The sequence below is a fragment of the Daucus carota genome, chromosome 9 (genome assembly GCF_001625215.2).
Source record: "Daucus carota subsp. sativus chromosome 9, DH1 v3.0, whole genome shotgun sequence".
NCBI lineage: Eukaryota > Viridiplantae > Streptophyta > Magnoliopsida > Apiales > Apiaceae > Daucus > Daucus carota.
Genome location: NC_030389.2, coordinates 37,298,733 through 37,315,799, shown reverse-complemented (window position 1 = coordinate 37,315,799; position 17,067 = coordinate 37,298,733). Strand labels below are relative to the sequence as shown.

Genomic DNA, 17,067 nt, shown 5'->3' with positions numbered 1-17,067 from the left:
AATTTTTTAAAATTAATTTCATTCCCAAATTTTATTTAAATGTTTCAAAAATAAAATAATTTTTAAATTAAAAACACTATTTGATAAATCTAAAAATCAGTTTTGAACAAGTGTATAAACAAAGGAATTTAGCAAAAATACCTCATTTTAATATATTAATTCCGAATATACTGTTAATCTACTTTTGTTGCATATATACTGTTTTGTGAAAAAACTAATGAAACAATAAATTGCAAAAATACGATAACTATTTTCAGAGGGTTTACTACCTACCATTGTTCTCTCTTTTAGCTACTGGAAAATATGGTTGCTACTCTCTAATCGTCACCTCTTCTTGCAACACAACCTTATTAGGTCCCAATAATAAACCGCTGTGGTTGATCGTCAGAAACGCAGTGAAAATGTCACTGTGGTTGCCCAACACTAATGACCCCAAACGCAGTGAGAACGTCATTGTTGTTGATATTTACATAAATAATATATTATCAAAACAATTCAAAAAATATATGCATATGAAGTAATATATATTTATATTAAGACAAATAAACGTTATGATTTGGTAAATTTTGAATCTCGACGAATTATCCAAATTTAAGCTTTCTAATTATACAACATTTTTGTGAAGAAAAATTTACAAACATTCTATTTGGCTATGCCTGAAGGCTCTTCTGGAAAGGATGTTTTAGTATGTGAGCTCCGCACATTTTCACTTCTGTTTTAAAAACCGAATCATCCTCAAAAGAAATCATAATTTTGTCTCCGCTCTTTAAGACGTCCTCTTCCTTGAAACAATATATAGTCGATACCACGTCACCCATTCTACCATCAACATCAATAGGACCAACATTAATCCAGGCAGTTGTCGTCGTTTTCTCTGTTTTATTTGTAATAACAACTTTAAAATCGTTGTCGTAGGAGCTTTTATAAATAACCCAGAAGGCGACACCCACGAAGTTATCTCCCGAGTGTTGTGGAACATGAAAAGATAGTGTGCACCCTTCCATGTTTTTATAATCGAACCACTCTGCAATTTCCTGGTTTTGTAGAATTGCTTCGAATTTGCTTAGCTGTAAGATAAAAAGAGAAATGGAGATGGATTTAATATATATGTACAAGGAGTATAAGTGGTGGAGAAAGAGCAACAACACCACTAACCTGAAGGTGATTCTCCTCTAAACTGACTTTTAAATTGCTGCCGTTGCGCAAAACTGTCAGATACATTAAATCTCTCAACTCCGACAGATCTGGGAATTCTTGTAGGCTTGTACAATCCGCAACTGTAAGGAAATTAAGATGAGGTGGAAGTTTGTGGAGAGATTGAAGGCTGCAGCATCTCCTTATGGATATTTTCTTCAAGTGTTTGAGGTAGGACAAATCAGGTAGTTGTTCTAGTGAAGCGTGGCTTTCTACCTTTAACGTTCTTAAATTGAGTGGTAGTTCGGGAAAGGAGGACCCATGACTTGTACAGTTAATCAAATCAAGACTTTCAAGGTTGAAAAGCTGAAAGAAACTAAAAGGTTTGGTTGGGAAGGGACGCCCGCCCTCATCATGGAGAATTAGATATGTCAGAGAAGAACAACTTAGAATGAACGGCAACCAAACTCTTATATTGCAACTCAGACTCAGGTACTCCAACTTCATATCATTCACAGCCTCAATCAACTCCATTTCTTTTATGTCCTCACCCGAGGTAAGCCATAAATATTCAAGTGATTTAAGATTGCGGATGCCAGTTGGAATACATGTAAGCTTATTGCATTCATTGAAATCCAACATTCTTATCCCAGGCAGTGATCCAATAGAATCCGGTAATTCTTCAATTGCTGTATCAGATGCATACAGAAATTCTAGACACTGCATCTTCCCCAACTGCTCAGGCAATCTCTTCAGCTCTGAACAGTAACTCAGATTCAGAGATCTCAATTTAAGCAGGTTTGAAAACGAGTCTGGCAGTTGTTCGATTCCACTTCCATATGCCTGCAATTCCTCCAAGCCTTCCATGTTCCCAAATTGCTCAGGTAATTTTCTAAGCTTCTCGCAATAGCTCAAATTCAAATCAACTAATTTTTTCAACTGAGCAATGGAATCTGGCAGTTGCTCAATTGCTGTTTCACTTGCATCAAGCCTCTGTAAGCCTTTCAATTCGCCCAACTGCTCCGGCAAAAGCTTCAGATTGCTGCATTTCCTCATATTCAAACAACTCAGAGTAGTCAATTGTGTAATGGGTTTGGGGAGTCGTTTTAGATTCACACAACCATTCAGATTCAAATGGTACAGAGCAGTCAAGTGTCCAATGGAGTGGGGCAATTCCTTCAAGTATTTGCATCCTTCCAAATTCAAATGGTATAGAGCAGTCAAGTGTCCAATTGATTGGGGCAATTCCTTCAAGTATTTGCATCCTTCCAAATTCAAGTGGCGCAAGGATGGCAACTGTCCATCAGAAATAAGGGTTAGTTTTTAAGCTCCGACCTCCAAAAGTATAAAATTATAATACATGTTATGACTCCATATTTGCATAACTACATACTTACTATTGTAGTAATTACAATCCGACAGAAATCACAAATAATTGATAATTGTTATTATCCAGTATAAGAGCAAGCCCAATGCAATTCCCTATTTTCAACCCCTAAAAAATTATATAATAATGGTTACCTAAAATATAGGGGACCAAAAAGTTGTTTTGCTCCAATCGTATTCCCTATATTGATCCCTTATATTTCAAATTCACATATGCAACTAAAATAGAGAGAGAAATTGCAGTGATAAATGACAGAAAAACAGTACGGTTTTGTTCCATAGCCCCCATATGCCATATGCCATATAAGCCTTAACTAACACACAGTTTCAGAATCGGTAGATCTGAATTTTAAGGGTGCAGATTCAAACTTTTTTTTTTGCCATCCGCTATAATTTTCCGTGGATCGGACTTCTTCCTTTCCACGGAAATTGAATCCGGACTCTTGAAATATGAATCCGACCCCCTCGACGTGTATGTTATATAAACCCATGTATTTACCGTTGGTGAGTCATTTTGATCTAATGGCAATTATAATTAAGAGATTTAGTTAGAATATATTATAATTTCAAAAGAAAATCACAGTCCAACCATACCCAACCCTTGTTTATAATTATAGTCAACCTCCTACGGATGATTATATTTGTCGATCCACTACACTCCTGTAAGAAATAACTCAGAAGATTACACATCACTTATTAGCATACTAAAGTGATATATTCTTTTTATAATAATCTAAAATATTAATAACACACTATTCTTAAATTACAGCCAACCAATATTGTCAATACCATCGAAACAAAATGTCTTATAGGTTCAGCAAATTTTACATAATGTCTAACATGTCCAATTTAGTCAACAATTATAATCAACCCCAATGAAGATGCTCTTAGGCAGTTACACTTTTTAGGGTGGAGGTGGAGGAATTGCCTATTAATAAATAATAATATATATCCTACCAAAAAAGCACTCAAGAAAATCAAGGAAGCCTGTTCAATCCACAATTCGGAATCTCATACTCCCTCCGTCTCGGTCAATAGTATACATTGGGGGATGGGTAGGGCTGAGCATAATTATCCGAAACCGGTCCAAACCGGCCGGTCCGAACCGTCCAAACCGAATATTTCGGTTTCTTAACGGTTTGGTTTGGTTTTGGTAATTTGAAAACCGAAAATTTTCGGTTTGGTTTCGGTTTTCATTTTCGAACCGACCGAAATATCCGAACCGAACCGTTATCACATATGTTATGTAATTAATTTTATAAATTTAATTTAGGTATTTAAGTGTTGATCAATATTATGGATACTTCTTACTTTTTAAAATTATTCTTCCCCTTTTTCTCCATTCTTATTTTATCTACTCGTCATTAATAATTAAGCTTTCTTCTTTTTTCTCTTTTAAATAAAATATTTTGCTTAGTTTTAAAATAAAATGAATTATTTGTTTTCATAACAACGTATAAGGGTAGCACCTAAAATTATTTATATTAAATAATTATACAAGTTTCATCTTTATCTTTTATTATGTATGTTATTAAGTGACAAAAAAAAGGGAGCACGTGGAATTTAAATAAAAGTTTAAGAATTTTTTAATATTTTGGTATTAAACCGAAACCAAACCGAACCAAACCGTTAAAAATCGGTTCGGTTTGGATTGGTTTTTACAACATTCGGTTTGGTTATGGTTTGTATATTTTCCAAACCGAAAAATTCGGTTTGGTTCGGTTTGAACCTCCAAAACCGTCCAAACCGAACCGTGCTCACCCCTAGGGACAGGGACGCGGCACGGATTTTAATGCTTCAATAAAGTATAATTCTGCAACTTATTTTTAAGATTTTCTTTTCTGTATAATAATATAACATCCATAATTTTATATAACAAAAGAAAATTTTGAAAATAAGTTACAGAACTATATTTAATAAGAGTCTTAAAATGTGTGCCGAGCAGTGAAAACAAATTTAGACAATTGAATGGGACGGAGTGAGTATATATTTATCTTATATTTTCTCATGTATTATTTTCTTTTACAGGTCTATAATTCCTACAGATTTTGCTTCGTTGAGTCTTTGAATAGGTTGGTTCAGATATTTTCATACTTTGCTCAATGTTAGGAAATTTGGATTATTCATTAATATAAATTTTTAAGTTTTTTATGTGAACTATAATATGATATATGTGTGATGCCGATTATGATCCATGAAACGTAACATTATGTCAAGGTGTAAAACGATGTTGCTTGGTTAATTCATTCATTAAGTACCGGCATATAAAGCTAGTATATATAACACATGAGCGGGAGAGAGAAATAGTTAAGATATTTAATTTCATACCTGAGCAATCTTCCACAATGTTTCAAGTCTGCTAAATGGCATGTCCAAGAAAACAAGCTTTTGCATGTGAACACTATAAGGTAAATGCATCCAAGAACAACCATGCCAACTTATGCACCTCAACTCATGAAATGAAGCTTTGAAATTTCCTTTGATATCATAGACATCAACTAATTTTAGTAATCTCAGATTTGGCAACCTTTCAAATAGCTCGGCCTTGCAGTATTTGTTGATAGACATTGTACAATCTATCACCAGGGCTTCAATTTTATCCATGTCCTAAATGTTCAATTACATGCAAACAGTAGCAAAAGTGAGAAGGTGTACTCAGAATCACATTTTGCATAAGGTTAAAAACATATAAATTAAATATTAGTTAAGAGTAATTTTTCCGAATATAAATTTAATAATTTAGTCAAATAATTATATTTTAAGAAAAAGCATGCATGTTATCTCATAGAGAAGAATAAGATATTCAACATTTTGTTTACCTGATTGGGCAAAGCCTGTGAATCTTCTTCCAAGTACAAGCGCCGACACCCGCCATGTTTGGATTCTTCATGAATAATGTTCCTCCCCATATCTTGTATAAGATTATGCATTCGAAGCCTATTATCAGAATCAATGATTAGTAGACATCTCTCAACTAGAATTGGTATCCCACACTCCGGGAAAAATTCACATGATCTGAATACATCATTAGCCTCATCTATCTTCTTTCCCAGGAAGAAGAACACAATATCAAGGAAAATAGTCTTTTGTGTGTCATCTTCTAACTCATCGTAACTTAGTTGAAGGATGCTTTGGATATTTTCCATTGGAATTTTTTGAACTTTTTCCAATTTAACTTTCCAGAATGACACATCAGTCCTACCGCACAAAGATGAACCCAACACCTTTAGAGCTAGTGGAAGGCCTCCCGCATAAGTAACAAAGCTTTTAGACAGAGCTAAGTATTTTCCGGGAGGCTTTGATCTTTTAAAGGCATGATAGCTAAAGAGCTCTAGTGAATCGATTTCATCCAGAGGCTTCACCACATATGTATCTACTTTTGACATTTCTACTTTCAGTTGATTTGGCAAGTTTAAATCCCTTGCAGTAATTATCATTCTGCTACCATCTGACAACAGATTGCAAATCCTTACTACCAATTCCGAATAATTTGACTGGTCCAAATCATCAAAAACAATGAGAGCTTTGTTAGAACTTAGAATCTCTCTCAACTTTCGTAGTGCACTTTCACAATCACGGACCTTCAAATCCTTCACTCTGAGAAGCTCTTTCAAGAGTTGTTGAAGTAAAGGAAGTGGAGGACCAGCTCCTTGTGAATTCTGTTTTACATTTTCCATGAAACAACTTATATCAAATTTGTGGGAGTACTTGTTGTAGAAGGCCTTGGCTATCGTTGTTTTCCCAATTCCACCCATTCCGCATATTCCAAGGGCACGAACATCATATGACTCCATGCTTAGTTGTCCATATATCTCTTCGACAGCATGATTTATCCCAAATAAAAATCTTTCAAGGTGTATGACCTTTGTTGATGCTTGTGACAATACGATCTCAACAATATTTTGAATTGTATCTGCTTCACTCCTGTTAATTTTAGTAGATTATACACAGTTGTAGTCTTTTGATTATAAAAATAATATATAATGTGTTGCATCGTAAGTCCTTTAATCACTAAGCATGTCTGTGTTTACAGAAAGTATAACTGAACATTAATAGAAGAATTCATCATAAAGGACTTACTCTTTAGCGTCTTTCAAATGGTATCCTGATAGAGCTGCGATTTCAGTCAGCGCAGATTTCCACTTGTCAATCTTATCAACAGAGTGACGCTTCTTGTGCTTCTTAAGAGCTACACCAAAACTCCCCTTGTGGTGTCGTAGATCTGATGGATCAACATAGTAGAATACCGGAATAACCTGATTGTTTGTTCTCTTGCAACTGAGGATCTCTACAAGCTCATCAAGGCACCACGACGAATCAGCATAGTTCTTTGAAATAACAACTACAAACATCTTAGAATCTCTGATTGCTTGACGCAGTCGTGTTGAAATTTCTTCACCCTTTGAAAGTGCAAGATCGTCTTTGAAGGTTACGATCCCTGCCTGATCCAAAGCATGGTGAAGATGTGAAATGAAATTTGGGCGAGTGTCTTTGCCACGAAAACTCAAAAAGACATCCCATGGAGGTGATGAAGTAGTTGTAACTTCATTCTTGTCTTTCACCGCTGAGACTTGCTGCTGTGGCTGAGCAGAAGACCCTAACATCATCGAAATAGCGTAGAACAAGGCAAGTCCCAAGGTTACAGATGTAAGAGAAGTCGCAGCAGAGAGATCTGCGTATGCGGTGATTGATTCTTTCAACGTTTCCTATAACACAAAAGCCATTGATTCAAAACAAAGTAGAAGAAAGGTATAGTGAGTACACTGTTTATGTTTGCAGCTGATAATAATGCACTTGCTTTGAAATGCTTTTCACTTTTCACTTTATTTATGTCTTCTTTTCACTTTTTCGGCACTTTTGATCTCATCTTTTCCATACTGTTAATTTCCTTTATAGTTTGAATATCCTTGTACATATTCTTTTATTTCTGCTAAAGTGTTTTTGTTATTCTGATTTTTAATCATATAATTCAGCCGGAAACAACTTCACAAAATGATTAATGTCGTGTCGTCGTGAATTTTCTTAACTAAAATTAAATTTATGATATGAAAAATGACCAAACTTTGCTGCCATATATGATCAAACTTAATTGAATTAATTATAAAAATAGTTAAAAAGAATTCTAAGAGTTTGTTATAGTTTAATAAGAAAAAAATTGTAACATGGAAAGCTCTCACTCAAAACTTCGTTCTCGCATGGAAACTTTAATCACGTGTTCACTGTATTGTCCAAGTTCATACTACTACTTTTTGAAAATAATGGAGCTGGAAACTTCAAATCACTTCCTTGGCAACTTCACTGAAATCCAGAGCCAGAACTTAAATGCATGAGTTGTTGGAAACGTGTATGGGTTTCTACGAAAATAAAACTAAATTTCCAGTATAACAAGCACACACTTTATATATTAATATCTCAGTCGGTGTTTGGGTTGGACTTATAAGTCCAGCTTCTGGATTATAAGTTATGAGCACTTATTCGTACCGTTTGTGTAATAAGTCAAGAAGCACTTATAAAAAGCTAGGAATGCTAGCTTTTGTTTCAGGACTTCTACTTATTTCCCGAACACTTTAATCACTTATAAGTCTTATCTTGCTTCTAACTTCTACTCCACTTATTTATTTTAAGCAAGAAGCACTTATTTTAAGCCCACCCAAACGGCCCCTCAGTATTACAAACTGCTACAGCCTTTTACACTGACAGGTTACAACCTTTCTCTTTTCTCAGAGAGCTTCGGCTTTTTTTTTCTTTTGCTTTCTATTTCACTCGATGTAATGCAGAACTAACTGAACAGCATTATTTATAGCCTACAAATGAACTTCATGCATCAGTGCTTACATATGTAGCCTACCTTATTTGTAGGATTCAGAGCTTATTTCTATGCAGCCTACCTTATTTGTAGGATTCAGAGCTTGACCCTTACGCTCAACAGTTGTTGCCATCTTCTTCTTTATTATCCTCTAGTTTTCCACAGCCAGCCACCATATATTGAGGAGTTGATAAGGTTCTACCAGCTGGGTCAAATATTACTGCTGCTGCATCACACACACAGAGCTGCTTTCATTTAATGTCCCAGAAGACCTGGAATTTTCTCTGCTTCATTTATCAGTATGCATGAAAACTGCCACCTTGCCTACCATCAGGCCGGCTCCAACTAATAAAAGGCCCTATGCAAGCATTAAAAAAATAGGCCCCCATGTATTAATAATTAAGGGTTGTTCGGGTGAATTTCAAATAAGTGCTTACTGCTTAAAGTAAAAAAGTGAAGCGGAAGTTAGAATCAAGTTAAGCTTTATGAGTAATTAAAGTGTTTGAGAAATAAGTATAAGTCATGAAAAAAAAACAAGTATTCTTAACTTAATATAAGTCTTTGACTTTTCACACAAACGGTACGAATAAATTCTAACTTAAGAAGACGGGTATAAAAGTCCGAGCAAGGCACGCCCTAAATTTATTATTTGAAAATAGCTCTAAATATTAGATAACTGATATAAGAGTTGTAAAACAAAGCAAAGAGGGAGAGAGGTAAGGAGGGCGGTTTATTTTTCACATTCCAGCATCACTGCCTTTATTTCAGTACTAACGTCCAGCAGCACTAGTTTAAAACTGGGCCCCCTTGCCAAGCAGGCCCCATGCAATGGCATGGGCTGCATAGGGTTAAAGCCGGCCCTGCGGCTACCATATTTTCAGGAGCTTTGTTCCTCAGTGTACAGCTGCTTTATTATCTATTATTTAGAGACGGGTTTGAATTCTAACATGAGTGAAAGGCTACTGCCTAGAATTTTTTAGCAGTGACTCCTCTGGATGCTTGTATTTGTTCCTTGGTGCTCTGGTTTAAGGGTTAAAATGATGAATACACTTGGATTTGAACGCATTGAATACATGCAGTGGCGGAACCAGAGGAGGGCTAGGGGATGCTAGAGCCCCCAACCTCGGAAAAACAATGTATATTTTTTTTTCAGCCCCCGCTGAATTAAGGTGATGTCACTATAATTTTTTTTAGCCCCCGATGAACTATAAATGTCATAGAGAGGGACTTAAAGAGAGTCTAATTAACAAATACATCAAACTGAGAGCAACTCCAACAAACTCCTTAACTTTTCTCTAAAAGTAATATAAACAATCAACTCTTAACTATTTAAGAAGTAAATTACACAATATCTCCAACAATATTCCCTACATGCGCTCTCTATCTATATCTGCTAGGAGCTTGTTGGAGTTCATTTCATCTCCATATTCTTCAAATTTAGGCTAATTAAAGAGCCCATTTGAAGAATCTTTTGGATATGCTCTCATAAGTCATACGCACACATTGACACTACCCTAACTCAGTGGAGTTCTTTTGATGAAAGTTTTCTTCGTAATTACTAATGATTTGTCATAAACTTTACAACAAAGAACTCGAAATATTACAAATACTATAACAATGGTTAGAAGTATGAATATTAAATTGCAGCTATTAAGAGAGAAAGAATGGGAGACAGTTTTAGAAGATGTTCAGTGTTATAAAACTTGTTTACTAACCTTTTTATTTAACAGTTTATTGATCTTATCTCCCAAGAGATGAATAATCGTTTTACAGAAGGAAACATAGAGCTACTACTTTATATTTGCTCTTTGGATCCTAGGAATTAATTTTCTGCCTTGCACAATTTTATCCAAAGGATATTTCTTTACTAGACCTAGAGTTGTTATCAAATAAGTTAGACAAGTTTATCTACGATGTGAGAGCGGATAAAGATTTATCTTTAGTTCAAAGTATAGGAAATCTTTCTAGTCATGATGGTTAAGGCACACAGACACACTGTTTATCCATTAGTTTATCTTCTGGTTGAGTTAGCTCTAGTTTACCCGTTGTTATTGCTATTGTTGAGAGAGTTTTTTTCTGCTATAAAAACAATCCAGAGTTTGCTATTTAACTCTAATGCCATCGAGCTTATGTCATTCATCTTTCATGTTGTATACGCATGAATTGTCATTCCGGTTATGGCGTGCTTCACATTTTGTATATGACATTCCAGATGCATGTTTGTCAGTAGCTTCTGTTTTTCATCTTTCCCCTGTTACTGATTTGGTGCATAATTTAAGAATTCATATATTGCAGGGAAATAAATCATCCGGCAATTGATGGAATGGGCAGGTAATTAAACTTCATCGGTCAACCCCAAGGAACGATTCCTGTCGTATAGCTGCAAAGAATGGGATACTACTCAGGTGTAAAAACACTCTTTATAGCTTGAAGGGAAAATTAAATTGCAGGTCCCTGAACTATTGACGTTTTATTGTCTAGGTCCCTGAACTAAAGATTCCGTATTTCAGGTCACTTAACTTTTTTGTTTTCTGATCTAAGTCCTTCCGTCAAAAAGATTCTAACAGTGTTAACTAGGGTTCTTGAGTTTCATACAGATCAAAGCAATTTTGAAGGTGTTAGTGATATCCAAATTCAAAGTTCATGTAGTCAAATTGAAGCTTGAGTCGCTGGCGACACTCATATGACACCAATTTTCAAAAATTATGTTCAATTTAAAATTTTATAAATTTAGGTCACTAAATTCGATAAAGAACCCTAAATTTATGGTCAAATTTGGGGTTTTTTAAAATTAAATCTAATTTGTGAAAATTGTTGTCATATGAGTGTCGCTAGTGATTCAAGCTTCAATTTGACTATTTGAACTTTGAGTTTGGATATCACTAACACCTTCAAAATTGTTTTGATCTGTATGAAACTCAAGAACCCTAGTTAACACTGTTAGAATCTTTTTGACGGAAGGACTTAGATCAGAAAATAGAAAAGTTAAGTGACCTGAAGTACGGAATCTTTAGTTCAGGGACCTAGACAATAAAACGTCAATAGTTCAAGGACCTATAAATTAATTTGCCCTAGCTTGAATGAGGCGACTCGGCTAGCTTCAGTATCTGGTGGAGGTGGTTTTCAGGTTGATGGCGTGATTTTAAGGCCGCCGTCTGGTCCGCTGGTGTTGGGCCTGATTATTTAAAGGTTAAGCATGCAGTAGTTGACAATCCGATTTCCTCTGGAACTCATGACTTCACACAAGTGCTTCAGTTTCTCTTTAAAGGTTATTAGATTGCAATTGGGACTTTTTTGTTGTTACTAGTGAACATAATAAAAAATGAAGGCCAAGTCTGCAAACTATTATATATCATTTTGCTACATATAGATGAAATCTTGATGCCTTCTGTATGCAGTGCACCTATTTCTGCTATTTACATTCTATCAACTACTTTGTGAATGTTCTCTGATTAATTTTGTTGGTTCAAGCTACTCAACGCCCTATTCAATCCCTGCAAGATCAATACAAGGAGGCAAGAACAAGCAGCAGAGAATGGCGATCTTCCAGTCCCTGAAATTGGTCGAGTTCTTCCAGTCCTGTCCAGAACAACATTTTCTGCATATATCGGAGCCATTATTTAAAATTACTTACGTATGCCCTCTTTATCTTGTCACTATATATTTACACATAAAAGCAGAAAACATAGTTGTGGCTCATGCATCTATTTTGCTTTGAGGAGTCTGAATTTCTTAATCAGGATTCTATAACAATAAAATAACACTTTGAAGCAACCACTCCGGAGCAGACTTAACGCTTGCCATGTCATACTGCAATCCTGCATGACGCCAACACCTAGCAACACACTGACAATCTAAAAATATATGCAACAAGTGTTTAACATCGCTATTACACATCGGACAAAGAGTGGGCACCTGCACTCCCTTCCCTCTCAGCCTATTCCTGACTGGAACTGTATTTCTACAAAACCTCCGTAAGAAGACCCTCATTCTATGTGGGATGTTCACCTTCCAGAGCTTAGCCCAACCTGTACTTTCAACAACAGTAACCGACCTGCACTCTGAGTAACCGATCGAAATTCCATTGTTTCGTACCTGGTAAGAATATGTCTGCAACTTTCTTATCTCTTCCTTGATAAATATGACTATTTTCTACTCGATGATCTTGCTTTCTACGCAGCCAAGGATCCTGAACAGCCACCGCCTCCTTACCATCTCCAATGACCCATCTAAACCCATTCTTTAGAGCTTCGTTGGCTCTGTGGATCCCTGCCCAGATGAAACTTGAACTATTTGGTATAAAATAATACAAAATGATTAATCAAATTTGTAAAATTGAATCAGTAAAGCACGTTTTAATAATGAATCTATTAATCGCTAATTTTTACCATATTTTGAACACATTTTATTATATTACATGAATAAGATATTGATAAAAAAATTCCAAAAAAATATGCATATCAGATAATATATATACCAAGAGGAATAAATGTTATGATTCGGTAGATTTTCAATTCTCATGAATTATCTAATTTTAAGGTTTCTAACTATTCAACACTTTCTTTAAAAGAAAAAGAACACACAATAGGCTGTAAACTTACTTACTTACTATTAATCAGAACACCCTATATATAGAGTTTACAGGAGAGTGTGATAAGTACAAGAGATGAAGATAACAACAAATAAAACAAACATGATCAGTTCTGTTTACAACAAAGAAAAGGATTATGAACAATAGAGTTTTGTAGCTTCAGGAGAGATGAAGAAGTTCTGCAGCACCAGGACACTAGTAAAATTAGGATTCTGTAATACGCCACCTCAAAATTGCCGTGCCATCAGCAATGGCTATTTTGGATCTTAAGAATTGAAACCGTGTCCGATGTAGGGGTTTGGTGAGTAAGTCAGCAAGTTGATCTTTTGTGCTAATATGTGAAACTAGAATCATACCTTTGGCCACAATATCACGGACAAAATGAATGTCAATGAAAATGTGTTTCATGCGAGAGTGCATGACTGGATGCAAAGACAGATGAGTAGCTCCTATATTGTCACAGTACAAGATAGGTGGAGCACGCAATGGAAGACGGAGCTCATGAAACAAATTCTGGATCCATCGAACTTCTGAAGTTGCTGTAGCAAGAGATCTATACTCGGCCTCAGTTGATGATCGCGCAACTGCCCTCTGCTTCCTTGAACTCCAAGAGATAGGATTATTTCCAAGATAAATAACAAAGGCTGATGTAGAAGAACGATCAGTGGGATTTCCTGCCCAGTCGGCATCTGAATAAGCACATATGGTATTTGAAGGACGCCTTGTAAGAAGCAAACCATGAGTAATAGTTCCTTTTAAATATCGGAGCACACGTTTGACTGCACTCCAATGTTCTTCGGTTGGGTTTGACACAAATTGAGCTAATCGATTAACTGCAAAAGCAATGTCAGGCCTAGTGAAGGCCAAATATTGCAATTCACCAATAGCTTGTCGATACAGTTTTTCATCACAGGACGAAGCTGTAGACTGACCTTTCCACTCTATTGATGCCATAGGCGTGGACACAGATTTTGCACCTTCCATATGATGTCTATGCAGGATATCATGGATATATTTGTGCTGCGAGAGAAACAACCCCTCTTTACAATGAATTACTTCAATCCCCAAAAAATATGACAACTGGCCAAGATCTTTCAAAGCAAAAGACGCACCCAATTTGTTAATGATTGTGACAATCAGTGCATTATCACTCCCGGTAAATAAAATATCATCAACATACACTAAAATATATAAGTGAACAGAACCATGATGATATAAAAATAACGAAGTGTCAGATCGGGATTGAATAAATCCTAATGCAATTAGTGCTTTGCGAAGAGCCAGATGCCATTCTCGTGAAGCTTGTCGTAAACCATAAATTGTTTTGCGTAAACGACAAACATGAGAGGGATACATCGGATCAACAAAACCAGGAGGTTGGTGCATAAACACAACTTCAGATAAGGAACCATGGAGAAATGCGTTACTTACATCAAGTTGACGAATCTGCCAATTATGCATGAGAGCAATACTTAAAACTGAACGTATGGTGGCTGGTTTGACAACCGGACTAAACGTCTCTGTATAATCTAAGCCAGGCCGTTGATGAAATCCTTTCTCCACCAGGCGTGCTTTATATTTTTCAATTGAACCATCAGGTTTATGTTTCAATCGAAAAACCCATTTACAACCAACAATATTTGTAGCCATAGAAGATGGAACTAACTCCCAAGTACCATGCCGAAGTAAAGAATTAAATTCTTCTGACATAGCCATACGCCAATTAGGATCTTTGAGAGCAGCAGAAACACATGTTGGCTCGACCGAAGAAGGGAGTGGATGTTTCGTCGCGGTATAAGATTGGTACACTTTTGGCTTATGAATATTATTCATGGAACGAGTAGTCATAGAATGTAAGCGACTAGGAAGTACACCTGTATCACCACTGACATGCTCAAGGGGCTGGTTGGTATTCATGGAGACATTGTCGAAAGATTCTGCAAGCGGGAGAGGAGAATGTACAATTAAACGCTGAGAAGAGGCCAAATTTGAACCAGAATGTGATGGAGATGCTGAAAGGGAATCCTGGTGCTGGATGGATGATGGATCAAGTACCGGTGAAGGAACAAGTTGTGACATCGGTGTTAAAAGTGACTTCTCGTTTGGCCCCTTATTTGCTGATACATTGCGAATTGAGACAGGAGAGATCGGAATATCAACACATTTATGCGACTGACCCAACATATTACCAACATTAGCAGAGAAGAAAGTTTGTCCAGGGAAAGTGAACTCATCAAAACGCATATGTCTAGAAATAAACATGCGTTTATTTGCTAAATCATAACATCGATAAGCACTTTGACCAGGTGCATAACCGAGAAAAAGGCACTCTCTTGATGGAGGTTGCAGCTTATGGTCTGAGTAGGGTTTTAACCACGGAAAGCAGAGGCACCCAAATATGCGTAATTTTTCATAATCTGGAATTTTGTTGAACAAGGATTCAAAAGGACTGCGTCCTTTTAACACTGTAGAAGGAAGATGATTATATAGATAAGCAGCTGTTTCCATAGCATATGACCAAAACTCAGAAGGCAAAAAAGCATGATGAAGCAAAGCACGACCCATGGCAACAATTTGTCGATGCCGTCGCTCAGCAGTTCCATTCTGCTGAGGAGTATGGGGTGCAGAAGTATACCAACTGATACCATGAGAAGATAAATATCGTCTAAGTGCAACAAATTCTCCCCCATTGTCTGAGTAAAAATTCTTAATTTTAGTGCCAAATTGTTTCTCTACCAAAACATGAAATAAAGGAAAAATTTCTGCAACTTGTGATTTTTGATGCATTGGATAAAGCCAGACATACTTCGTATAATGATCCACAAGAATGAAGTAATAGCGATAACCATCAATAGAAGTCACACGAGTTGGACCCCAAACATCCGCATAAATAAATTCCAGACATAAAGAACTGAAAAGAGAAGTTTCTTTAAAAGGCAACTGCTGGCTTTTATTAATATGACAAGAAATGCAGGACAATTGTTTGCTTGAAGAAGCTGAACAAATGGGTAACTGAAAACTACGAATAATACTAGAACATAAACTAGAATTGGGATGGCCCAACCGATTATGCCAACAAGTTGCAGATGCTCGAACTCCTATATGTGCAACAGGCCTGGAAGAGCTGCTGAAAGAGAGCCCAAGTTGATAGATACCCTGATCACACTTGCCTTGGAGTAACTTCTCCCCGGATGCCCGATCCTTCACGATAAAATTCCATGGATGAAACTCAATAAAAACATTATTTGCCTTAGTAAATTCATGAACAGATAATAAATTTCGCTGAGCAGAAGGAACACATAGGACATTTGACAACAAAAGATTACGTGAAGGATGAGAAATTGTTGTATTGCCAATGTGAGTTATGGGCAAACCTGAACCATCAGCAATTTGAACTTCATCTGTTCCGGTATATTCTGAATGAATCGAAAGATTGTTGAGATCAGAAGTAAGGTTATGAGAAGCTCCGGAATCCATTAACCACTGAGTAGAATCACTGGTACGAGGTGGTGTAAATGCAGCATTGGCAGTAAATTGGACCTTATTGCATTGTCTTGCAACATGGCCTGGGATTCCACAAAATTGGCATACGACAGATTGTCGATTTTGATTATTTTGGTTATTGGAGTTTTGATAAGCACTTCTGTTTTGATAATAATTGCGCCCACGCCCCCTGCCAGAATTATTAAAACGATTATCACGATAATTATCATGATAATTACCTCCTTGGTTATTGTTGGAGCGATTGACATTAGAGCCATAATTCCGAGAATTATTGTTTCTTGGGCGCGTTGCTGCAGAATGAACTGCATTATTTGCTGTTGCCACCAAGTTTGTTGTTGCAGCCTCATACCGCTTCATGGAGGCTTCATAAGAAACAAGAAGATCATGTAATTCCTCAAAAGAAAGAGAATGTTCTCTAGCACGAATAGGAGCAGCTATCTCCCTGTAAGCTGCACCAAGTCCAGTTAAGACATACAAAGTAAAGTCATCATCGGACACAGGCTTGTCGATAATTGCCAATTCATCGGTCTTTGACTTTATGTGTTGTAAAAATTCCGCAACAGACATGTTGCCAATAGTTGCAAGTGTAAGGTCTTCCTTGAGTTGAAGTACCCGAGTGCGTGACTTAGTCGCATACAAATGTGAT

The 17,067-nt window shown here is 36.4% G+C and overlaps 1 protein-coding gene across 1 annotated transcript; it reads right to left on the bottom strand.

Annotated features, from left to right (window-relative positions):
• Nucleotides 1-507: 507 nt before the first annotated feature.
• On the bottom strand, nt 508-8,293 carry LOC108201788 (disease resistance protein RPV1). Its single transcript, XM_017370074.2, has 5 exons — nt 6,601-8,293; nt 5,340-6,444; nt 4,849-5,127; nt 1,156-2,430; nt 508-1,067 (listed from the first exon to the last, which is right to left on the bottom strand). Exons 1-5 carry the CDS (start codon nt 7,125-7,127, stop codon nt 651-653), a joined length of 3,603 nt encoding a protein of 1,200 aa, XP_017225563.1. The 5' UTR covers nt 7,128-8,293; the 3' UTR covers nt 508-650.
• Nucleotides 8,294-17,067: the final 8,774 nt, after the last annotated feature.